Below are 25,871 nucleotides of genomic sequence, written 5' to 3'. Positions count from 1 at the left end.
CCCTATGTCCCCTTTTCATCATCTAAAGACCTTGCCTTTTAATTGACTGAAAAAATTGAACTGCTTCTTCTCCCATTCTGTTCGTCTCAAAATTCTTTGACATAATTTCCTACTCTTTTCTCCCTGTTTTTCACAGAGATATCCCTTTTGGCCAAGGCCCTCTACAAGTACACTTGATATCCTGCCCCCTTCTGTCTTCTCCAACATATCGCATCCTCAGTCATCCCCCAAGCCCCATCTTCAACTTTTCTCTAACAGCTTGTTCCTTCCCCATTGCCTTCAAACAAGACCAAGTCTCCCCCGTCCTTAAAAAATCCTTCTCTAGACTACTATCTTCTCATACTGTCAACCTATATTGCTCTTCCCATCCTTAGCAAAACTCTTTGAAAAGCTTTCAAACCTTGCTGCTTCCACTTCTTTTCTCACATTCCTTAGCTCTTTGAAATCTGATTTTCAACCTCATCAGTCTCTAAAGTTATTAGTATTCTCTTAATTACCTCATAAAATGGTTTTCCCAGTCCTCATTCCTTTTAACCTATATACAGCAATTGATGTTGTTACCCACCCTCTCTTCCTGGATATTCTTTCTTTTTAGACTTTTTATATTTTTCCTTGTCCTTCTCCTGTTGAACCATTCCTGCTTGATCTCCTTTGCCAACTCATCATTCATATTACATTCCCCCCCCCCCCCCCGCCCCTGGTGGTGTTCCTAAGGCTTTGTCCTTGATTCTCTTCTCTTCCCTTTATGTGTTCTTGGTGACCTCATCAATTCTCATGAATAAATATCATCTCTATGCAGATGATATCTCGATCTCTATGTATCCAGCTTCAGTCTCTCCCCTGAATGTCCAATCTGGCATTACCATTTGCTTAAAGGACATTGCAAAACATATGTCCTGAAGACATCTTAAACTCAACATGTCCAAACTGAATTTACTCGTCTTTTTCTGAACCTTCTCCTTTTTTAAACTCTGTGATCCAGTCACATGGGTGTTCTTTCTGTTCCTCCCACACAACAATTCCTTCTCTTTCTCCATGTCTTTGTACTGGCCATCCCTCTTGATTGGATGCGCTCTCTCCTTACTTTCACCTTGTGGAGTTCATCTTTTCCTTTAAAATACAGCTCAAGCACCTGTTTCTGCATGAAGCTTTATTGATTGATTAATTGATTGATCTTCCTGCCTTTATACAAAGTCTATCACCAGAGATTGGAATGTACTCCTTCCTCAGCTTTGCCTCTCAGAGGCACTCAGTGGAGTGAAAGAGTTGAATATAAAAGATGCTGTGAAGATAAAAATCACAGAATTTGGCAACTGATTAAATCTGTGGGGTGAAACTGCTTTCAGAGGTCACCCTGATGTCCTGATAGTCTTTTTTTAATCCTCATCCTCTACTTCTGTAGTATTTGATACTATTGTTTACATGTTTCTTGCTACTTTCCTTGACAAACCCTCTTACCTCGTAACAAAGTTTTTTTTTTTAAAAGGTCATAAAAAATCAAACAATTCCACATCTGGCAGCATAGCATTATTCTGTGTCCACAGTGTGGCACTTCTGAGAGAAGTAGATATTCTCAAGTTTTCTCCCAGACCAAACTTGGTTATAATAATAAGTGCCTAATTTTGTGATTTTGTTCTTTCTGTTTACACTGTCACAGTCATATTTGTTGTTTTCTGCTTTTGAATTACCTCACACTTCAGCAATTCACATGAGTCGTTCCACATTTCTCTGAATTCTTCATATTGGTCTTTTTTTTATAGTGAAATAATATTCCATTGCATTTATATACCACAATGTATTTAACACTTTCCTAGTTAATGCGGACTCTTTTTTTCCCCATAGTTCTTTGTTGCAAAAAAATTGCTTAAATGTATATGTTTCTTCAAGGAATATGCCCATAAGGGAGGGTCTCCAAGGCAAAGGGTATACATGTTTTAATCAGTTTTTTAAAACATAATTGCAAATTATTTTCCAAAATGGTTGGACCAAGTCACAGATCCTCCGGTAGCATCTTTTTTTTTTTTTGGTTTGGTTTTTGTTTTGTTGTTTTGGGGTTTTTTGGTTTTTTTTTTGGCTAGGCAAGGGGGTTAAGTGACTTGCCCAGGGTCATAGCTAGTTAAGTTCAAGTGTCTGAGGCCAGATTTGAGCTCAGGACCTCCTGACTCCAAGGCCAAAGCTCTATACAGTGCACTACCTAGCTGCCTCTACCAGTAGCAATTTAATGTGTACCTTTATTCTTGTAGCCCTTGCAACATTTACTATTTTCATCTTTTATTAGCTTTATCAGCTTGTTGATGTGATGGAACCACAAAGTTGTGATGATTTGGATTTCTCTTATTAGATTATGGAAAAATCTTCTGTGTGATTGTCAGTAGTTTACAGTTCTTTTGAGACCTCTTTGTTCATATCCTTTAACTACTTGTCCATTGGAAAATGGCTTTTGGTCTTGTATATATTTGTGTTAATCCCCTCTATATTTCTTGGATATTAAATGCTTATTAGAAATATCTGGTACAAAGACTTTTTTTCCCAGGTGACAGTTTCCCTTCTTATCCTAGCTGTTTCTATTTTCTTCCTGCAAAAGCTCTTCAATTTAATGTAATTGAAAGTATCTGTTCTATCTTTTATGATCTCTTATAGATTCTTTGGTTAAAAAAAATTCCCTTAGGCATAGTTTTGAGAAGGCACCTACTTCTATTTGAAAAAATTATTTTTTTATTCTGAATTTAACAAACATCAAATACAGTGAGCATATCTACATATATGTTGTAGAATAGAAGGGGGAGATTTCAAGTGAAACTGTGATTTTTCTATTATGTTGAGCCTGCTTTCCTTTTCCATTTTTCCTCTAATTTTTTTTTGCCTTTGATTCTTGTGGCTTCAGCTTTAGTTATTGCCTGGAGCATAATTTTTCTTTTTTGAAGTTTTTAGGTTTGAATTGTGTGTTGAAGATAACTGCTCTGATTTCTTGGCAATTATGTAGCCTCTTCCTTCTGGTCTCTTCTGATGCTTCTCCTTATTTTTAACAACTTCACCTTTTTATTCTGTAATTCCTCCTCTTTCTTCTAACCACGAGGGCTTTCTCCTAAATTTAGATCCCCTGCCACTCTTCCCTTGCCTATCTGATCTCTTTCTGCACAAACTGCTTTAGTTGTTTTGGCCACCCTCCTGTCATTCACTATTTCCTTGATAATCTTTAAAAACTCTATGTAGATAACCCCCAAGATATTTCCCTATATCTGCCCTTTCCCCTGAGACCCAGCCATGTATTTCCAACTGCCCACTGGATATTGTTCATGTCTTGCAACAAAACCTAAAAATTGTAGAATCTGTTGGAGGATTTGTTGTAGGATCTGTTAAATCATGATTGATAAGATTTATTTCATAGTGTCTGGTTTATGATTATTATGATCCTCCTTACAATGTACATAAAGATATATATCTTATAATATTTTAATTGTAACTGTTCCCTTTCCTTTCAGATGTGCAAATGAATTGGTATTGCTTGCATGAGAACAGATATTTATACATACCTATATAAATAATTGAGGCTTTATATGTATTACAAGTTTTTTTCCATCTTCCCCTAAAGAATTTGTGTTAACATTCATGTGTAGAACCTAAAAGGAAATGTCCAAAACACCTTCATCGTAGGGTCTTCAGTCTTCTCTTGAGAGAACAACCCAAATCCATCCTACTGGTAATAAGAAATTAAGAGGCATCTCTATAGAAAGACTCATGTCTCTATTAATTATTTACTATTCTGTGCAAATATATAGTTTTAATTTCTTATTTCAATTTGTTTTCACTCCTAAGACTTATTTAGAAAGTCTCTGTCTCCCTAATTAAAACTTCATAAATAAGTGCTTACTTGCCCAAATAGGCCAGTAACTCCTGGGATCATAGGTAAGATGATCCTCTACAGCCATTTTCTTTGTAGACTTCAGGGAGGTTAGGGCAGTGATTGGGGGTAGGGAAGAAGCATTCTAATCCTTTGCTTCTCATCTTTCTCAACCAATTACAGCACGCCAAGATCCTGAAGTATAAATCTGGAAGGGTAACATAGCAGATATCACCAATCACTATCTTGGGAATCTCTCCCACTCCTACCCCTAATTCCCACACACGAAAAAAAGGAGGGAGCATTTTTAGCTTACATGAGAAATGGGACCTTGCCTATACAAAACAGAAAAGCTAGGGAGCCACCTTTGGGGCTACCATGCCACCATCCTAATTTGCATTCATTTTTGGAGGAAGACAGTACTCTTAACCCATTTCTAGCCCTCCTGATGCTTTGGTTGTCTATATAGAATATTGTTTAATAAATCTTATTTGGACCTTTAAGTCTTGTGTGTGTTTTCTAGCGCTGATAGTCAGTTAACACACAATCATTCTTTGGATAAGCTTTTGTCATCTCATGTAGGAATTAAAGAAGGTAGGAGAAACTAATCAAGTCTCTTCATTTTAAAATGGGAACACACAAAGAAGGGCCTACATTCAAACTGCTGTAGTGAGTGGATCTACTTTGTCATTGTTTCATTGTCCCAAACTAGACTCATCTTTCCCTGCAAATTTGGTCCTTCTGCATTCCCTTTGTCTACTGACATTGCTTCCATCTTCCCAGTTACATAGGCTCAAACCCTCAAATTCTTCCTTTCTGGCTGCCCTCCACTTTCAGGCATCTGCCAAGTCGTATCCATTCTACCTTTGTAATAACTCTCTATTCAAAAACTTTCAGTGACTCTCCATTCAAAAACTTTCAGTGACTTTGATTGCCTACCAAATAAGATGTAAACTCATCCTAAAATTTAAAGTCCTTCACCATCTAGCTGTATTCTTCCCTTCAGCCTTATGTTATAATTCTCTCATTCACATATTGTGTTCTAGTGAAACTGGGATCCTTGCTATTCCCTAATCTCTCCCTGCCTTATCCTACCTCAGTGCATTTGTGACCAGTGTCCCCCAAACCTGATATCAATTCTCCTTACATTTCTCTCTTTTGAAATTCTTCCTTTTCTTCAGAGGCCATCTCAGATGCTACCTTTTCCCATGAAACCTCCCCTGACCCTGCTAAATAAAGGGATACCCTCTATCCTCAAATTTTGCTTGCTGCCATGACTTCTCTCCTATGTATGCATTTGTATGATAGTATTTATGTATATGTGTTATCCACTCCGTTATTCTCACTCAGAACTCTGATCTAGTCAATTTGGATGATCCCCTCTAACAGTATGGATCATAGTTCATTCATGCCTGACCATTCATTGTGACTCTTATCCATGTCTTCCCCTAAGTTCATTAAATCAGCTGAAAGCATTCCTCCTCCATTTCAAGGGTACCTTTACCTGTTATCCCTTACCCCCACCTCTTCTCTTCCTACCATACATTTTTAATGACACTTTTTCTTCCTGTTTTTCAGTGAATCCTTCATTATGTTTTGCAACTTACTCACTCCCACCATGTGTTTCTCCATCTCCTTTTGTATTTTTGTCTTTCAGTTCTTCAGAGTTGGTAACATTCCATACCTTACTGCCATACAGCATTGTTGGTAGAATATTGGTGTGAAAAAGATAAGACTTTTTCTTAGAGAAGTATGGAGTCATAAAAATAGCTTTGTAATTTCTTTAAGTCAATCCAGCCCACTCTCTCCCAACTTATTCTGGGTCTAACTCATTGTACATTTATATTCTCCAAGCCAGATGTATGTGCCAGGTCCATTCATCTCTATGTCATAATCTAGGCAATAGTCTTTATCTATTTGTTCTTTCCTGTGTGGATTGTGGAGCCAAACTCTTTAGAGACTCTGCAGTATCCTGGAGCTTGATACAAATACAATGTCATCCACTGACGAGAGCATATGGTGTATCTGAGTATCTGTAGAGAATCCCTCTTAAACGTGGATACTGCACTGGATCTCCTCCATCATAGTGCTGAAATCCTTTGGCAAGCATGCAATCTCCCTATTTTATGCTTGCTTCATTCTTATGATCAGAGAGTCATCATACAGGGTTATTTTGGTTGTCAATATCTTTCAAAGGATCTTGAATGATTTTGATGAATGAATGAGAGAAACTTTGTTGGAAGAGATCCTTTTTTTAAAAAAAATTTAAATTAATTTATTTTTAGTTTTCAACATTCACTTCCATAAGCTTTTGAGTTTTAAATTTTTCTGCCTCCTTCCCCTCCCCCCTCTTCAAGACGGCATGCAATCTGATACAGGCTCTACATACACATTCTTATTAAACATATTTTCACATTAGTCATGTTGTAAAGAAGAATTAGAATGAATGGGAGGAACCATGAAAAAGAAGAAACAAAACAAAAAAAAGAGAGCAAGTAATATGCTGTGATGTTTTCAGACTACATGGTTCTTTCTTTGGATGTGGATGGCATTTTCCATCATGAGTCTTTTGGAATTGTCTTAGATCCTTGCATTGCTGAGAAGAGCTAAGTCTACCAAAGTTAGTCATCGCACAATGTAGCTGTTACTGTGTACAGTGTTTTCCTGGTTCTGCTCACTTCACTCAACATCAGTTCATATAAGTCTTTCCAGGTTTTTCCAAAGTCCGCTTGCTCCTCATTTCTTATAGCACAATAGTGTTCCATTATATTCATATACCACAACTTGTTCAGCCATTCCCCAATTGATGGGCATCCCCTCAATTTCCAATTCTTTGCCACCATACAAAGAGCTGCTATAAATATTTTTGTACACATGGGTCTTTTTCCCATTTTTCTGCTTTCTTTGGGATACAGCCCTAGAAGTGATATTGCTGGGTCAAAGAGTATGCACAGTTTTATAGCCCTTTGGGCATAGTTCCAAATTGCTCTCCAGAATGGTTGGATCAGTTCATAACTCCACCAACAATGTATTAGTGTTCCAATTTTCCCACATCTTCTCCAGCACTTAAAATTTTCCAGAAGAGATCCTTTAAGACAGCATTGGGATCTATTGAATGAAATGCTTTTTCATAATCAACAAACAGTGAGCCCAGTAGAATGTTTTGTCCTCTATATTTTTCAGTCAGTTGTAAGATAGTAAAGATATAGTCAACTTAAAACATATTGCTTACAAAAAACTGCATATTCCCTATTGATGCCCTCATTGAAGATGCCCTTGATTTGTGTATAAAAGATTTTGTATAGGCAGTAAAATACACATACAGATTGGTAGTTACTGACGTTCTCTATTACTTTCTTTTTTTTGGCATTAGGAAGATTTAAATTTTTTTTAAAATGTTTAATACCTTCCCCTCCTTTATTGCCTTGTGAAATGATCCTTCAAAAATCTTAAGACTGTGTCATTTTCCAGCACCAATCATGTCATGTATACTTGATCTAGTCTGATTGTTTTTCTTGCCTCTATTCTCTTTCATTCTATTTCTAACATCTTAATAAGGGCACTGGGGAACGTGACAATTAGAATCAGTATGTGGTGGTCCTTGATTGTGAAAGCAGTTTGTTCTAAATCTTTTTAAAGATTGTTTTCTATTTTTTCTGGTTTTTCTTCCATTTTCATCTTTAGATGCCCTTGTAATGACCCTTCTTAACTGGATGTTTTGGCAACAACCCTGTGAGGTACATCTTATAAATATTATTATCCTCAATTTGTACTAAAGCAACAGAGACTAAGGGAAGGTAAATATTTGCTCAGGGTCACCAAATTAGTAAGGATGCAGGTAAAGATTCAAATTCAGGTCTTCCTGATTCCAAGTCTCATGCCGTTGCTCATTATACTCAGAGTTCAGAAACTTTTTCACTTTTTATTTTTATATCTGTAGCAGTTATGCATAGTAAAACATTTAATAAATGTGTCCAGTTAAATTGAAAATAGACTTGAAAAAATTTATTTTTGAGTGGGTTATGTTCAATTTGTTTATCATCTGTAGTAAAGTTCCTTTGAAATAAAGTTCCTTTAAAAAAGTCTAGCTCACAGTCTGAAAAATAAATCCAATTAAAGATGCATGTTTTCATTTATACGTTGCAGATTTCATTTTCAATCGTTTTATTTTATTTTTAAGATGACCCAGTTCAAGAGAAAGAAAAAAGTAGTTCTTCAGCAGAAGAGTCAGAACCTGAAAACGAACAGAGAAGTCTTGGAGACACTATTGATGTTCTGAATATGGTAATAATTATATTTGGGCATAATAAGCATTGAGGTACATATGAAATTCAATTTAATTTCAACTAGTATTTATTGATCACTTACTATACTTATAGCTTTTCTAGATTTTTTTGTTGTATGTCTGATGAGAAGTTGATGGTCTTTATTGATTAGCATAGGTGGTAGAGCAGACAGAGTACAGGACTTGAATTCAGGAAAATTTTAATTTAAATCCTGCCTCAGACATTAATATATGATCATTTGCAAGATGCTCTTAACCTGAGTTTCCTTTTCTGTAAAATGGGACTAATAATAGTACTGCTGTTAACTGATCATTCACAGGATTGTTGTGAAGCTCAAGTGAGATAATATATAAAATGCTTTGCAAACCTTAAAGTGATATATAAATACCAGCCATTATCAACATCAGCATACCCTTGAGGATATATATATTGGTGTTCTGCTGAATACAGAATTGGGTTCAGAAACTCAAAATTGTTTGTTTATATTGAATTAATTTCCATTTATGTCCTTCAACAAAGTCAAAAGAATTTTTTCTGAATTCTGAACCTCAATTTCACCTGCCAGATGAGAGCATTGGATTTGATGAACTTTGGGTATCAGTTGAAAGGCTTTGTCTATTGTCCTGGGGAATTTTTGGAATGAGCCTGTGATTTCATTGATATAGGAAGGAGAGCAAAGTCCTTCTACCAAAGCAGAGATAATATGTAAAATGCGTTGCAAAATTTAAAGTGATATATAAATATCAGCCATTATGAACATCAGCATATCAGAATATCAACATATTATCTCTGAAACTTATTGTCTGAGAGAGCTACCTAGAACACTGAGGGCTGGGATGACTTGCTCAGAATGTGTGTCAGAGGCAGGACTTGACAGTCAGGTCTTTCTGACCCCGAGACTGTTTCTCAAGCCACAACACCATATGTCCTTTCCCATGAATAGTGTTATTAAATTGTAAACTGTTGACAAGAAGTATAATCTCCTGGACTCAAAAATGAGGAATTGTTTTTATGCTCCTTGCTTTTTTATCAATCCTCAGAGTCCCTTAAAGTTGAAAAAAAATAATGATTAGCAAGAAATGGAGTCACATAAATAATTTGAATTCCTGGCCTCGTTTATAAGATAAAGATTAGAACTTCTACTTTTAATCAACTTAATTAGGAAATTATTTGATTCTGAGAACTGAATGATATCCATTAAGCATTGTCTTTACTGTAGACAAAATAAAAAAGTGTAGCTCTACCACTAAGACCACTCCACCAACTTGTATGCAAATTCAAAGGTTGGGGGCAAGTGCTACTCTGAGCGTTGTAAGTTCTGACTGAGGGGCTGCATTTCTAAAACTTTCACTGATTTGATCCCACTGGTGTGCTTCCAATTAATAATCAGCTATTAGACTCTCCCACCAACATATAGATCTACAGAAAGAGTGGGCTCAAATTTTAGTGTAGAATGGTGGTTGGGCCACAAATGTGGAATACTCTAGTGCCTTAGGCTTAAAGTCCTGTTTGTGAGTTCATAGTTGGCATTCTTCTTTGGTTTAAGGTTTATACTCCTTGAAGCTACCTTCTTCAGGTGTCTGCCTTTCCATATCAGTGTGTCTTCAGTGTATTACTCTGCTTCTGGCTAAATTTGTGATCACTTGAGAGACAGAGACAGAGACTAGCTTTCTGTCCTTCCTCCAGGAGTTTCTTTCTCAGAAACCTGGTTCTAACTATGGAATCTTCAACTCCAACTCTTGAAGTTGAAGTACTCTATCTACCATTGACTGGTCAACTCCTGACTGGTTTGTGTTTTTATACATAGAAGTATGTCTGATACTTCTATCTTGTCACAAGATGTTCCTTGTGTGGCATTGTCTAGTTTAATCCAACAGCAAAAACCCTATAATCCTTTCAAATTGATTAAAAGCTTATTCACACATTGTACTGAGGTTGTAGGAAAATTCCTTAATACATAGTTTACTCTGTTGATTGATTGAGTCAGTTAAGGTGTATGGAGCATTCTATTATTTTGTCAGTTAAGGTAGTGGTGGAATTCCCACCCTTAAAATAGAATGAACATTATAATTTTAGTACAAAATGAAAATGTGCATCACTGCCATGCTCAAGGTATCCAGCGTTAGGAGAAAGGTAAATAATATTGCTCAAGGAATAACTTAAAAGCAGTCTTAGAAGCTTATGCTCCCAATGTGGAGATCTTTATCAGATCTCTCCAGATCATTAATTCGAATAGTTGGAAACCTTCTTGGTCCACAAGAAGTGGTAGACACTGATTCTGTTTGACTATCTGAAGGAAAAAGAGAACGACTGGAGTGTCTTCCCCAAGAGTAGAAGATCAGGGCAAGTGCAAAATGAAGCACACAGGGCAGGGCAGAGCTGGCCAGAAGGGAAAGAATTTCCCTATTTGAGAGAAAAGGGACAGGAAACCTGACTGGGGTTTCACCCTCTGACTTTGCTCTGGGAAGAGGATACTGGTTGGGCCCCTGCACTCCCCAGTTTGAGAAGGCAGAAGTCATCTAGGTTGGGGAAGAGTGAAGAAGAAAAAGAGATGAGTAACTAGAAACACAAGAGAAAGGCTAAAAACCAAATTTCAAGGGAGAAAGCTGAGGTAAACCAAGCTCCCATTCAGATAAAGAGAGGTTTAGTAAAGACACAGTTTTGTTGTTTTTTGTTTGTTTCAGTCATGTCTGACTTCTTGTGACCCCATTTATGGTTTTCTTATTAAAGATACTGGAGTGGTTTGCCATTTCGTTGTTCAGTTCATTTTATAGATAAGGAACCTGAGGCAAACAGAATGGTGACTTTCCTGGGGTCATGCAGGTATTAGGTGTCAGAGGTCAGATTTGCACTCAGGAAGATGTGTCTTCCTGACTTTAGCTCTGGCACTCTGTCCACTGCTCCACCAGCCTACTCAAAGACACAGTACAAATGAATAAAATTGCTCAAAGAGCCCATACTATTATGACCAGATACACTGTGAAAAAAAAGTGAACCAAAATTCCTTAGTCATAAAGGGAATTCTTCAAACTAGTCTGAGGCCATTAACAGCGGCCAAAAAAAAAAAAAAAATCCAGAGTGGTTCCAAAGGGAAATGAAACTTTTAAAGAAGATATCAAGGATGAAGTTAAATCAGAAATCAGAATTCTCAGTGCAGAATTGAAATAAGTATATAGATTACATAATTTAGAAGTCACATTGGGGAATCTCTTCAAAGGATTAGAGGCACTGTGAGAAAATAACAGATCTACAACACATAGAGAAGGAGAAGAAAATTGTCAAAAGAGATGCAAAAGGAAACAACTTCCGAACAGTGCATGAATTGTATACAAGCCAAAGTGACTGATTTTGAAAATAGAATATGCTGAAATAACTTAAAGATTACAGATCTCTCAGAGGAACATATAAATTAAAAAAAAATCCTAATGTGGCAGGAAATGATAAAAGAAAACTGCTTATAACTCTTGAAGATAGTACAACACAAAGCAAAAGATTACTTAGAACCATAGGTGGTCATCTTGAAATCCTGAATCATATAGTGGTTAAATTTCACAATTTCAATAATAAAGAAAAATTTTCAAGTTTGCAAAGTAAATTTTAAGATTGATCAACTTGGAAAATACCATTTGCTTAAAGGTATAGCAAACAACGAAACAATACCAACATGTGCCAAATGATGTGGCATCTAAATTCATAAAGATAAACTGAATTCCAAATAGACATAGATAATTATAGAATGCAATAATTAATAGAAGAATTTTACATTCTCAGATCTGAATAATAAAAAGATAAAGTGATAATTTAAAAAATAAAAGTGAAAAATAAAAACATTATAGAAATAAGTAGAAACTGTAGTTGAAAAACTTAATGGCACCTCCTGAATGGGACCATTAAAGATTATTAAATTAAACATTAAAACATACCTCTTAGCACCATGGGGTACTTTCAAAAAATAGACTATGTGCTAGGGTACAAAGAAATAATTAAATAACATTAGAAAGCAGAAATATAATAGTATATGAATTACTTGGGGCAAGCAGTAATTTTAATATGGTTTCATTTTGTGACAGTAATAGTCTGCATGTGTATGTGCTAACATTGACATTAGGATGACTCAAAATATCTGACTTTGACCAAATGAAACTGATTAAGTTGGTTTCTTTACCTTTAATTCTCTATTAATTCAGTGCTAGATTTCATTCCATAAACACATTTAATTGATCCTTTTTGTTAAGTTTTAATTCTGGGGTTTTTAAAGGATAGCTGTTGCTCCAAGGAAATGTGTAAAAGTTATAGCTCTTTAAGAGCACACTTCAATGACTAGAGATATTGCAGCAGCTATTGGTGTTGTAGAAGTTAAGCATTTCAAAGATCATTCAAACTCATGATGAAATAGTAACAGTTCCACTGAAGAACAAAGGAAAGTGTAATCAAAAGTGGAAACAGTGCCAAGAATTTACAGAGGATTGCATTAAAATAGCCTAATTAAATCCTTAGAAAACAAGCAAAAAACCATCAGAAGTACCTGACAGCTAAAAGAATTGTTACTGATTCCTCTGTAGTGTGGTGTGGTCTTCTTGAAGTTGAAATACCATCAAGGAAAATAGTTAAACAAAAAAAGAGCTATTTACTGGCTATGAAGAAAAAAACACTTGTCATGAGCAAGATAATACAAAGTCTTAAATGTTAGGAAGTATAATTTTTACTGATGAAACAAACGTTTTCATTCAAGGCTGTACTGGAACCATTGTCAGAAGTCTAGGTGAGCTGGTAAGATCTGAGCATCTTGATCAGACTGCAAAATGCCCACCACTAAAAATATTTGACAGTCTTTATTTTTGATGGTCCTGAAAGTCTTGGTCCTATTTCAGGAATGATGAACTCTGTTAAACATATTAATATGCAGAGAAGCAGAAACTGAGTTTAGAGAAGTTCCCAAATGGAAATGGAACACTGTAACATTACCTTACATCGTATCAGACATCACAAAAAATAAAGAAATTCTTCCAAGACATGTAGATAAACATGCTTCAGTCCTCTGAGAACTCATCTAATTTAAACCCCATTGAAAACCCATGGAGAATGAAAGCTAGTCTTAGAAAAAGGACTAATCATCATATGCTTAATATCCATTGTGAAAAAATAATTCAAGAGTATGTGTCAGAGCCTTGTGAACTCAATGTCAAATCATGTTGAATAAATGATTATTTTTACAAAAGAAGCATACATTAAAACTTTTTAAAGATGTAAAAATCTTTAAGGTTTTCATAGTCTATGAGTAAATTTAATTATTTTCCTTTATTCCAGTTAATTTGCACACCACTCTTACTACACACATCCTTTATAGAGCAAAACATAATAAAAATAGTAATAAAAAGAGGGAATGCAATCAAAATATACATGCTTTGATCAAGAAAATAATGACGACTTGAATTATGAGGGAGTAAGAAAACAAATCAGAGAAACATTAACTGTGAAAGAAAATGAGAAAGATGAGGCATCATACCAAAATTTCTGAGATGTAACTAAAGTAGTTCTCAGAGGAAAAATTCAAACTTTCTTCCCTTCCAGTGCCTCATATGGTATAAAAGTGATCTGGGTTCTTAAAGGATGTAACAATGGAAGGTAAGATCTGCTTCTAGCCATGCTGTCTTTGAGTATGGCCCTAGTAACAGACTTAAGTCTGTTTTCTAAGGACCAATCAAGCTAAGTATGGAAAGATAAATCACCAATAGGCTGGCCACATGATGAAGACTCTTTTTGGGTTGCAGCAACTAAAGAAATGAAAATATAAGGTGATCCTCATTCTTCTATAGACCCTATCCATTTTTGTAGTGCTAGTGGTCAGAATAGTGAGGAAGGAGGCAGAGGTCACTAAGGATCACAAAGTTTTTAGACCACCAGTAAATGTAATTTGACTTTTAGTACTCTAAATGTACCCTAGTTCAAAACCTCTGAAACATATATTAACAAAATAGGAAAAAATAATATTAATAAATAGAGAATGCAGTTTAAAAACTGGAAAATAAATAAGCATACCCCAAATAAGCTGATATTATCTTAAACTTCATCAGAAATAACAATGTTTGTGTTGGATAAGACCTCAAAGTCCACCTAATTCAATTCTGAATCCATTTTCTAATATATCCAAATATGTAATCCTGCTGTAGCTTTTACTTCCAGAATTCTAGTTTGAGAGAACCCAAGGAAGCCCATTCTATGTTTGGACAGCTCTAATTGTTAGGAATTTTTTCCTTACATTCCACCCTGATTTTAACCTAGGAAAAGAAAGTCTAAGACTTGACTCGATTTGATTTTAAGAGGAAATATGATAAAAGCACAGAAAATCTGGATAGGGAGAGCACCAATTCATGAAATACTAGAACTGAGAAGCACCTTTTAAAGTTTCATTGGTAGTGCTTTTATTTCTCTTTTACTTTTTAGAGCAGTTATATATGAGTCGTAGGCAGTTGTGAAAGCACTTAAGCAACAGGATGAAAATCTCAAGTTAATAAATTCTCAGTTATCTGCTTGTGTGTTAACAATAAAAATCTGAAATCTCTGGCCTCTTTAAAACCCCATATAATTCTCAAGTTACCAGCCTCAACTGTTCAGAACAGTATCAATTAGTTTTAATATTGATCTAAGTAAATATAATTATAAAGGTAAGTTTGTTGCAAAAAAAATAAGATAGTGTACCAAAGTGAAGAACAAATGACCTTGGGTTTATCTGATTGACATAGTAAGTTATTCAAGCCATCTCTTTCCTTTATTAGTGTGGTTGATAGAGAGTTAATTGTATTTATTGAACTTAAACTTTTATGTCATTTTTATCAATGCAACTTATGGCATCACATTCTTTTTATAGCAAATATTTTTATTCATTTCAGACACATATGATGAGCCTGAATCCCACTGATCAATCTTTAAGATTGTCACCAATTCAAAAACAAAAGGTATGGTACTAAGAGCTATTTAATGATGGTACTTTTCAACATCTATTTAGAACATTTATTTAGAAAATGAACATTTTTCTTTACTGGTTTCTTGGAAGATTTCAACAATGGTAACTATTTACCTATGTTTCAGAACATAGGAAAAAAAGTTTGCTTCAACGTGTACTATTCAACATAGTATACATTTATATTTTGAAATTATATTGGCTGCTCAATACCTTTCCTGTTTAGGATTGTTGTCTTGTTCATTCTTTTTTTTTTTTTTTTTTTTTGCCATGACAATATGACTGTAAGGCAGTAAGATGACATGGTGGCATTTCATGGCATAGTTGCTCTGTGACTATGGGAAAAATTAGTTAACTTTTCTAAGTCTTATTTATAAAATGGGTATAACACTTGCACAGTGTTGTGAGGAAAACTCTTTGTAAATCTTAAAGCTCTTTGTATAAATGTGAATATTTTTTGTTGTTATATTGACTTAAGTGACTTTGGATATTATTTTATCTCTCTATATCCTCGTTTTCTCATATATGTGATAGAATTGGATTAGATCAGATATTTCTTAATTGCTTGTCAGTGGTCTAGTACTGTTTCTCAGCAAATTTTTATGAGTTCATAAACTGTTTTTAATATCAAAGGTTCTTAATTCTTAAAACCTGTATGCTTAAAAAAGGTGATCCTTCTCTTTTTCATGCTCTGCTCACCTCTGCTCCCTTGTGAGAGTTTATATTATGATGGGAATGTCCCTGCTAGAGAATTTTAATATTTTACCAATCCACAGAATGGTTTGGATTGGGAAGTACTAACTAGAAAATCTTATAAAACCTAGATACTATGATAATACTCAGTTATTGCATTGTCAGAGTTCAATTTGAGCTATGATTATGGGAATGTCTTTGATAATATGATTTTTTAAAAAAATGAATCTTTAAAGTTTACAAAGAGAAAGTATATGAATTACCAAATTAGTGAATTAATGAGAAAAATTAAATGAGCACAAAACATTTTATAAACAATGAGGAAGGATATTATACGACTATTAAAACATTGGAGGATATTGTCCTAATAATCTTTATTGTATGCATTTAACAATTAGAGGGGAAAGTGAGACCTTAGATTATAGAAAGCTTGTTTTCACTAACAAGTAATTGAAAAAATTATGAACTTTTGTTATTAAAAGAAAGTAAAATCTTGCTAATCTGGAATAAAATATAGGAAATCTTTGTTTATTCATCATGGATGTTTTCCTGAGGATCACATAAATGAAAAACTTGTGAATAGTAGAAAAGGAAGATTCCTTGAGCTGTCCACACCTTGTTAGATATGATAGTATATTTGGATCATTTTTAAAAAATAATTTATGAATTAATGGATTATGAATTAGTAAAGTTAGTATTATGGTACAAGCCTGTGATTTCATTGATATAGAAAGGCTTCCTGTTGAGGAAACTACCTCTTCCATTGCAGATCAGCAACTGTTCTGTTCTTTATAGTAGTTTCCAGGAGTTGCCTGGTTCATTTGCATGTTAAGTGACTTGCCCAGGGTCACAAGGCCATTGTGTGTCAGAGGCAGACTTGTATTTAGGTTATACCATCTCCAAGACGAGTTCTCTCCCTACTCCATTCTGCCTGTCATGTAAGATGATTTAATTAAATAACCTGATCTATTATAGGATCATAGTTCTAAAGTGGGAAAAAACATCAAAGGTCATTTGTGTCTTATCCGACTCATTTTACTATTCACGAAATTGAGACCGAGGGAGATTAAGCAGTCTGCCAGGTCACACAGGCAGTAAGTGTCAGATCAAGGTGGGATTTGAACCTGTGTCCTCTGACTCCCAGATCAGTGGTTTTTCCATTGAACAACATAAGAAGCTGCATCTTACAGGGGATTAAGAGACAGTTTTTGAATCAGAAATATCTGGGTTTAATTTGTTTGTCTGACACATAATAGCTACATGACCATGGTTGGGCAAGTCACCCCTCAGTGACTCAGGAATAATGTAAAGATTATGTTACAGATGAGTTTCATTTATGGAGGAAGTTTCCATACTGGGAATTCTGTAAACTGATGAAGTCATAAATCTGGTCCAAAAAAGAAATTCCCCACAATAAAACTGGTAAAGAGGGCCAGATAAAACTTTTTAAGTGAGTAGGAAATTATGTTCTGAAAGATAATTCATTTTTTTCTGCTATAATTTGAAAAAAATTATTCCATTTGAAACCTCCTTTGCCCTATGATATTTTCATTCCATCAAGTCATTATTCTTTTTAAAAAATTGTATTTCTCCTTTCATGATTTTATTCATTCTTTTTTTAAAATCTTGTGCTTCCCATAGAATTGAAGAAAAATGAAAATATGAAACTGAAAAATGAGGAAGATGAAAAGATTAAAATATATCTCATATGTAGTGTTCTAGATTTTCTAGTTCTTTTAAAAAACAGTCTGTAGATTCAGAGTGTAAAAGAATAGATTCAGATTTAGAAAAACATCATTAATGAGAAAACCAAAACAGTAAGAATGTAAAAATTGTTAAATAGGGACACAGGTGTATCATAGTGTATTAAAATGTGGTAAATTAGATCTACCACAAACTTAAAGAGCACACATTATGAAAATGGAGAAAAGAACTGTCTATTGAAATTTAAGATTTTTATTTTACTAGTCAAAAATCTAAAAATATAAAACCTAAGTAAAATCTTAAAGTAGATAAGCTATTTTTATCAGCCAGAGTTGTATGGTAACTAATTCATCAAATTTACAGAATCTTGAAACAACCAAGAAACAGAAGAAACTTGAATGTTATACTGAAAACAATTCTGAGACCGAATGTAAAAATGTTAGTGAAGTTGAAGAGATGTCAGAAACAAGCAAAGAGAGACAGACACAGAATGAGTCTTTGGAGGAGGAGATGCTTATGAAGCAAGCAACAGTAGCTAAGTCACTTTCAGCTGAACATATAAATAGTGACCCAGCCCAGTTTGTACCAAAAGCAAATCCTGTTGAAGAAATTTCAAAGAAAGAGACACTTAAAAGTAAAGATGAGTTAATAAATACTGGTGAGAGTTGTTGTCACAAAGTAGTGGAGGAGGAAAGTGATGAAGTAAATACTTTGAAGAATTTAGAAACAATAGAAATAGCTTCTGACAATGAAATAGAGCAAGACACAAGTCAGCAACTAGAAATAGAAAGTCTGAAGGATGAAGGAAAGGGAGGAGAGAATTTAGAAAATAATGATAATAAATCCTCTGATGGTCCACAGGAGCAAGACAAAAAAGAAGAACTTCCCCAGAATGAACATAGTGAGAGAAGTGAAATTAAAATTAAAGATGAAGAAAATGAAGGCTTTGTTGAAGAACTTACAAATAAGAAACAAGATAAAAACTCTGACAACGAAAAAGAATCTGTAGAAGAGTCAGAAAATAACAAGGAGGGTGAAAATGATAGTAAAGAGGATGTAGTTGAGAATTTTAAGCAATTTCAGTCAAATAAGGAATGTTATAATGAAGAAAAAGAAAATATTGTAAAGATAGATGACCAGCTCTGTAATCTAGAAGGTGATGAGCAAGAGAATGAGGAACAGTCTGAAGAGAAAAAAATAGAAGTAAATGCCAAAGATGATGGTGGAGATGGTCAAGTGATAGAGACACAGGAAGGAGAAAAGATGGTGGAGGGAGGGGGGGAAGAGAAGGAAGAGGCAGAAGCAGAGGAGGAAGAGGAACATGAAGAAGCTTTGGTTTCCTTAGATGAGGAAGATATGGCTCTAAATGAAGCAGAAGAGGAAGAAGCAGAGCAAGAGACAGGTGAAGGAGAGGAAAATGCAGAGGTGAGTGAAGTAGGAGGAGATCAGTGGGGAATAGAAGAGGAAGATGAGCTGGAAACTACTGAGAGCAGAGATGAAAGAGTAGTTGAGGAAGAGAGCCCTGAAGTCAATAAAGAACTCGAGTGGGGGAAGGAGGAGGAAGAAGAAGGGGAGGAGGAGATAGATAAGCGAGAGATAGGGAGACTGGACGAGGACGAAGAGGAAGAGGGTTGGCAGGGAGAGGAAGAGGACTGGGGTAAAAGAGGGGTAGAAGATAAATCTAAGGAAAATGAGGAAGAAGTAGGGGAAGAGGAGGATGAAGAGGCAGAGAAAGGAGAAGAGGAGGAGGTGGGGGAAGAGGAGGATGAAGAGATGGAGAAAGAGGACGAGGAGGAGGAAGTAGAGGAAGCTGAAGAGGAGGAGGAGTTAGAGGAAGCTGAGGAGGAAGAAGAAGAGAAAGAGGAGGGGGAATATGAAGGGGAAGAGGAAGAGGAGTTAGAGGAAGCTGAGGGGGAAGGGGAAGAGGAAGAGGATGAAAGGGGGGGTGAAAAAGAAGACAATGAAGAGGAGGGAAAGGGTGAAAGTGAGAAAGAGAAAAAGGTGAGTCAAATAAAAGGAACTGTAAAATATGACAAAGATACAATATACCAAAGAAACTCTAATACCAAGTCAGAAATGAAAGAAAGTAATATACAGAGGTCTAAAATGAAGTCACAGTCAAAGCAACATTTAGTGAATGGGTTATCAGATTCAAAAAAATTTTGGAATAATGTCCTCCCCCATTACCTAACATTGAGGTAATGGATTTGAAATTCTGATTTAATATTATAGTATTCTGCCAAACAAGTTTAGAATTTCAGGTTTTATTAACCACAATGGCGAGTAAATGGATTGCATTATTATTATTGGTGCCAACTTGGGACATTAGTATATTTCTAACAATTAATTAGATAATTTATATTATTTAATCTTTTATGTAAACTTGTAACATAATGTAAAGGTGATATTAAGTAAGTAACTTAGAAATTTAGAAAATTATTTCTAAAATTGCTAAGTATTTGCATGTGCAAATTACAATAATTTAAAAGAGTATACCTTAAGGATTCAAAAAATTTTATAAATGTCTGTGAAAATCTTACCTCAACAAATTTAATACCATAGATTCTAATTTTAGACTTGCCTACCATGTTGATTGATCTTCTGAAAATATAAATTGTGACTATAACTGATACATACATATATATATAAATTAAAGCTATAACTGATAAGACAGGTTATAAAGAAACTATCATTTTATTTTCTTACACATCTACATGTTTCCATTTTCTAAAATCCTTTAATTCTTTTCTTTTATAAGAGTCATAGTTGTTTCATTCCTTAATAGTAATCAATAAATCATCTTTAGAGTATACTTTTTCCATTGAAATGTAGATTAATTAGGATTTGTGTTCATTCACTTAGGGAAATAATTTGCACCAAGAAAATAAAAAATAATCCTCATTTTATTAATTTTAATACAAGGATACAATACCTTTAAGAAATGGTTGACTAGGGATAAATTTATTTGAATTGGTTATTTTCTGAGAAGTAGTCACCAGACTGATTTGATTCCATATTTGATTTAAAAAAAATAATTTCTCTAAATGGTTAACATTTTAAAATAATGTTAATTTTCCATAAATTATTGTTATTTTTAATTGGGCAGAGTAAAGATCTTTTGCTCTTTTATCTTCTCTAGCTTTCCAAACATCTATACTTCACGTCGTTCTCTTTATTGTGTGTTCTCAATATATTCTTCGTTGATTCTCCTGTATTCTTCATTTTTATCTGTTTTTCATTGGAATGTTTCAAATAAAATACTTGATTAAATTTGCATAATTAGTACTTTTTTTAAAAAAATGGTTAATTTATATATTCACTTTTAGGTATAACATTTACACTAGTTATTTTCATTTTTCCTTAGGTGAACCAGTGTATGTAACACAACTAGGGTTATTTAATACTCATTTGCTCCTAATTCTTTTTAGCATCACTTTTCCTGTTTCTTCCATATTTTATCTGAGAGAAATTCTTGCTTTTTAATTAATAGGAATTGTTATAGAGAGTGGGCTTCCTATGAACTTTGTGTAGTGCTTTCTGTGCATGAATCTTTAAAAATTAGGATAGAAGGAATATGTGAATGATAATATGGGAGAAAGATTAAGGGAAAAGCAAGATGACGTTCCCAGAAGCAAAATTGTAAATTTTGACTGGTATATGTACAAGAATCATTTCCATCTTATCTAAATTGAGTTGAAACAACCTATATAAGAAATTCTATAACTGTAGACCAGTTTATGTTTACCTGTATTTTAGATGTAACAACATGTCGAACATTGAACTAACCAGATTATATAGCAGTTTTTAAAATAGTGTTACATGCCATAATTATTGAAGCCTGATAAATTTGAACTGTATAAAAGGAAACCCACTAGATGGGTATGTAACTGAGTAGAGCTCATCCTCGGTTGATAGAATTTCAGAATCTACACAAGCTTCCCTTTGGTTCATTCCCACCACAATAGCTACAAACTAAATAATGAGTATTAACATGAGCAGAATTGTTGTAGGAAGATCACTGAGTCTGGAATATAGTCTGAGCTTTGACTCCTAACTAATGCAGGTTACTTCATTTGTCTCAACTTCAGTTTTCTCATTTGTAAAATGGAGTTGGACAAGATTATTTCTAATGCCTCTTCTAGCTCTAATATGTTATGATTCTTTAGGAAAAGTAGTGTTAGTTTATCTTTTGGTAAAGTGATTTTTTAGAAGTAGCATTTATTATTCCCCTTCAGCCTTTCTTCTCCACCATTCCTAACCCTCTTTTATCCTTTCGTCCCTCAACTTGCCAGGTAAAAAAACAGTCAGTATGTTTTTATTAAGCTACTACTGTGTGTAAAGGACTGTACAAAGTACTAGGTGTACAAAGAGAAGCAAGACATTCTCTGCTCTTAGGGAGCTCACTATCTGAAAGGGGAGACAAAAACAAGTATGTACAAGTAAACTATATACAGGATAAATTAGAGGCAGTATCAGAGGGAAGGCAATAACATTAAGGGAGATTGAGAAAGGCTTCTTGCAGAGGATGAAATTTTAGCTTAGATTTGAATGAAACCGAGGGAATCCAGGAGGCAGAGATGAGAAGGGAAGACAGTTCTCTCTGTCCAGGCGTGGGAGACAGACAGTGAAAATGTACAGTTTCTTGTATAAGGGACAGTAAGAGGGCAGTGTCACTGGATCATAGAGTGCATGGGATTGGTTAAGATGTAAGAAGACCGGAGAAGTAGGAGGTGGCCAGGTTGTGAAGGACTTTGAACACAAAACAGAGGATTTTATCTTTGATCACAGAGGTGATAGAGAGCATTTAGAGTTTATTAAATGAGGGAGAGAGGTGACATGGTCAGGTCTTTGCATTAGGAAGATCACTTGGACAGTTGAGTGGAGGATGGACTAGAGGAAGGGAGACCAACCAGAAGACTATTGCAGTATTCCAAGTGCGAAATTTTGGGGGCCTGAACCAAGGTGGTAGCAGTGTTGGAGAAGAAAAGAAGACATGTGTGAGACATGTTATAAAAATCAACTGGAGTTGGCGATAAATTGGATATAGGTGATGAAAGAAAGTGAGGATAACGTCTAAGAGAGTTGTGTACCTGGTGACTGGGAGGATGCTGGTGCCCTTGAGAGTGATGGGAAAGTTGAGAAGGGAAAGATAATGAATTCAATTTTGGAAATGTTAAAGATGTCTTTCAGCCTGTTTGAGATGTCCAATGGGAAATTGTAGATGGGAGTCTAGAGGTTAGAAGAGAGGATAAGTGGAGCTGAGGGTCATTGAATCCATGGTAGCTGATAATATCACTAAGTGAAATAGTATAAAGGTAGAAAATAGGAGGACCCAGGACAGAGGGCTGGGATAATCTCCTGTTAATCAGGTGTGACCTGGACAAAGAGCAATAGAGACTGAGCAGAGGTCAGGAAAACCAGAATAAAATAATACCATGGAAATACTCTCTTTTCTCTAGACACGAGTATATTAAGGAGAAGAGAGTGGTTGGCAGTGCCAGAAGGCAGTGAACAGGTCAAAAAGGATGGCTGTTGAGAAAGGCCATTAGATTTGGTGATTAAGAAATCATGGATACCACCTGTTTAATCTTAGTTAACTGAATTTGAATAATAGATCTTCCCATTTACCTAACCTATTAAGTTTTTACTGTATTTGGTCAATAATGAGTACCATGAGAACTAGTAGTAATGTGACAATGTATAGCAAGTATTGAATTACAGCTTCCTCCTGAGGACTGTGTGACCAAGGATTTTAGGATAAGCCATGAAGAGGGGCTACAGAAGGCTTCTACTCTACTCCTCAGCAGCAAGATTAGAGGTGAGTGAGGCTAGACATATTTTAGATTAGTCATATGTTGGTTTTCAGAACTACACCTACGGAATCAAAGTTCTCCTCATTGTATATACAACTGAATTATGATGAGGAGACCTTTGATTTTATAGGTATGATTCTGAAAAACCAAACTTTTACCAGAAGGAAGAGGTTTATGGATATTCCTTATACATAATGAGAAAATGGGTATCTTGAAGAATTAATCCCAAGCTGGGTAATGAGCCAGTTTTATAGATCACATTTCTGGCATATTGAGAAAAACATAAAAATCTGGAGAATTTGGGAGAAAATCCTACATGTTGAAAGATACAGCTCATACACATACATACAGATACATACACATACACTATGGTTTAAGTAGGAGAAATGCTTCTGAAGAAATCCATTATATAACCATTTAATATAAGTATAAATATATATTGTATCATGAGAAAAACTTTATGCTTGTTTTATTATTTATAATTCTAGATAATATTGTGAATAATAAGAATATTAGTAGCTATCATTAATGTAGTGCTTACTATGTTCTAGGCACTGTGCCTAAATGCTTTACGAATATCTTAGTTGATTCTCATAACAAACCTGGGAGGTAGGAGTTATTATTATGAGGAAACTGGTGCAAGTGGAGGTTAAGTAACTTGCCCGGGATCACAAAGCTAATGAGTGTATGAAGCCAGATTTGAACTCAGGTTTTCCTGACTAAAAAGCTTTTATCAATGGATACATGTTTATGCACTCATAGAGTATGTTTTCCTTTTTATAAACCAGTTGCTCCCTTGCCACTGAGAAAAGCTATCATTCCCATAACACCAGTTTCCTGGGAAATTACTGAACAATGATAGTGTAGCTCTCTGTAGCTCAACAGAGCTGTTGCTGCGAGCACAGACAACCCTCAGCCAATGCTGGAACTGCCATTTCTGTGTTCGTCTCTCACCTCACACTTGTAGAAAGAAGTACCACAAGCAGGTGGTGACAAAGAATCTGCCTTTAAAATTTTAACTGCACGCTGTCTTATGGTGGCACAGAAAAGTCCTAAATGCAATTCATGTGGCATTTGTAGATCTGGAATAGGAATCCCCTAGAGAAGAACAATGGTAAAGCTTAAATATATTGGATTTGGAGTCAGAGAACCCAGCTTTGCCACTTACTGGCTGTGTGCCCTAGGGCAAGCCTTTTATCCTTCTGGGACTCAGCTTCCTCATTTTGAGGGGTTAGACTAGAAGACTTGTAAGATTCCTTCCAGCTCTAAATATGTAGTCCTGTGATCTAGGCCTATTGAACCTTATTTTTGTCTAAATATTGTATAGCAAAACTACTAAAGGAATAATAGTGAAAGTAGGCCTGTTTAAAATGACATTTCCCAAATACAGTAGAACCAAAAGTATAATAGAAGCTCAGATAGCATGGATTCACAAAGCATAGAGTACATCATGTCCCTCCAAACATACTAGTAAAAGCGTTACACTGCAAGGGTGATTTGCCATACAAGATAGCCACTATGTAGAAAGAATAGCCTTCAAGACATCTAGAAATTCAAAGGAGACAAAATCCAATACAAGAGAAGCCAGTTATATCCATGGCATCTAATTTTTATATGCATATGACCAAAATATTGGTAACAAGTGAAAAATGAAATTAGAGATCCTTATGGGTGTCGTTGAGACTTGGAATAGGATTTTAACTGGAATATGGCTCAATAAAGTTAATACCTTATTCAAAAGGATCAGGACAGGTAAAAAAGGGGTAGAATGGCATCATATATTAATAAGATCTACTCAAGGGGGGAAATAAGTTCAACAGAGGCAGAAAGGAGTGATGTTGTTGAAACGCATATCAACAGGAGGAAATAGATGTTTGGGAAGCAGTTCATAAGTCTAGCATGAAGCCATAGTACAGTAGTGATGGAGGACTTCAAATATCTGGAAAACTACTGAAATCACCTTTTGGCTAGGTGAAAAGTTAATTATTTGTTGGCTTGCCTTAATGACAGTTTTGTCCTTTAAAATGTGAAAGCAACAATGAGGGGAATTGCTGTTTTGGACCCAATCGTTGCCAGTGTGGAAGAACTGGTTGTTGAAGGAGAAATGATGAGAATCTTGGTGAAGGAGAAGAAGTAACAACTCTATCTTAGAATTTATGATAGAGAAGGAAGAGAACATTGGATATAGTCTGACATGTGCCCTAGATTTACAGAGAGCTACGTGGCATAATGCAAATAATGCACAGGACTTGGATTCACAAAGACCTGGGCTTGAACCCTGCTTCAGATGGTTACTGAATTGTAGCTATACAATCAGGGTTGTCCCTTAACTCTGTCAATTCAGTTTACTTATATGTAAAATGGGTGTAATTGCATCTCACAGGGTTTTTGAGAGAGTCAAATAAAATGATGAATGTAAAGTGCTTTGCGTACCTTAAAGTGCTATGTAATCGCCAACTATTATTTCAAAGACTTCAAAGAAATCATAGGCAGTATCCCATAAACTAAAATTCTTTGTGGAAGATCACCTCATAAGCCCTTGAAAAGCTATCAGGAAAGAAATTCTGAACATA

The 25,871-nt window shown here is 35.1% G+C and overlaps 1 protein-coding gene across 4 annotated transcripts in view; it reads left to right on the top strand.

The window, feature by feature from the left end:
- Positions 1-25,871, top strand: part of RPGR (retinitis pigmentosa GTPase regulator) — a 94,483-nt gene that overhangs the window by 46,490 nt on the left and 22,122 nt on the right. For 2 of the 4 annotated variants that reach the window (XM_027875584.1, XM_027875583.1), the window contains exons 12-14: positions 8,022-8,125; positions 15,018-15,083; positions 18,347-18,910. In XM_027875584.1, coding sequence (XP_027731385.1) covers positions 8,022-8,125; positions 15,018-15,083; positions 18,347-18,910 — 734 coding nt within the window. Of the gene's footprint in view, positions 1-8,021; positions 8,126-15,017; positions 15,084-17,848; positions 18,911-25,871 lie in introns of all 4 variants that reach the window. The other 2 variants (XM_027875582.1, XM_027875585.1) reach the window with 2 other exon arrangements.

This window comes from Vombatus ursinus, unplaced genomic scaffold, assembly GCF_900497805.2.
Source record: "Vombatus ursinus unplaced genomic scaffold, bare-nosed wombat genome assembly UNPS02014809.1, whole genome shotgun sequence".
Lineage (NCBI taxonomy): Eukaryota > Metazoa > Chordata > Mammalia > Diprotodontia > Vombatidae > Vombatus > Vombatus ursinus.
Note: the sequence above shows the minus strand (reverse complement) of the source record. Positions and strands in the feature narration are given on the sequence as shown.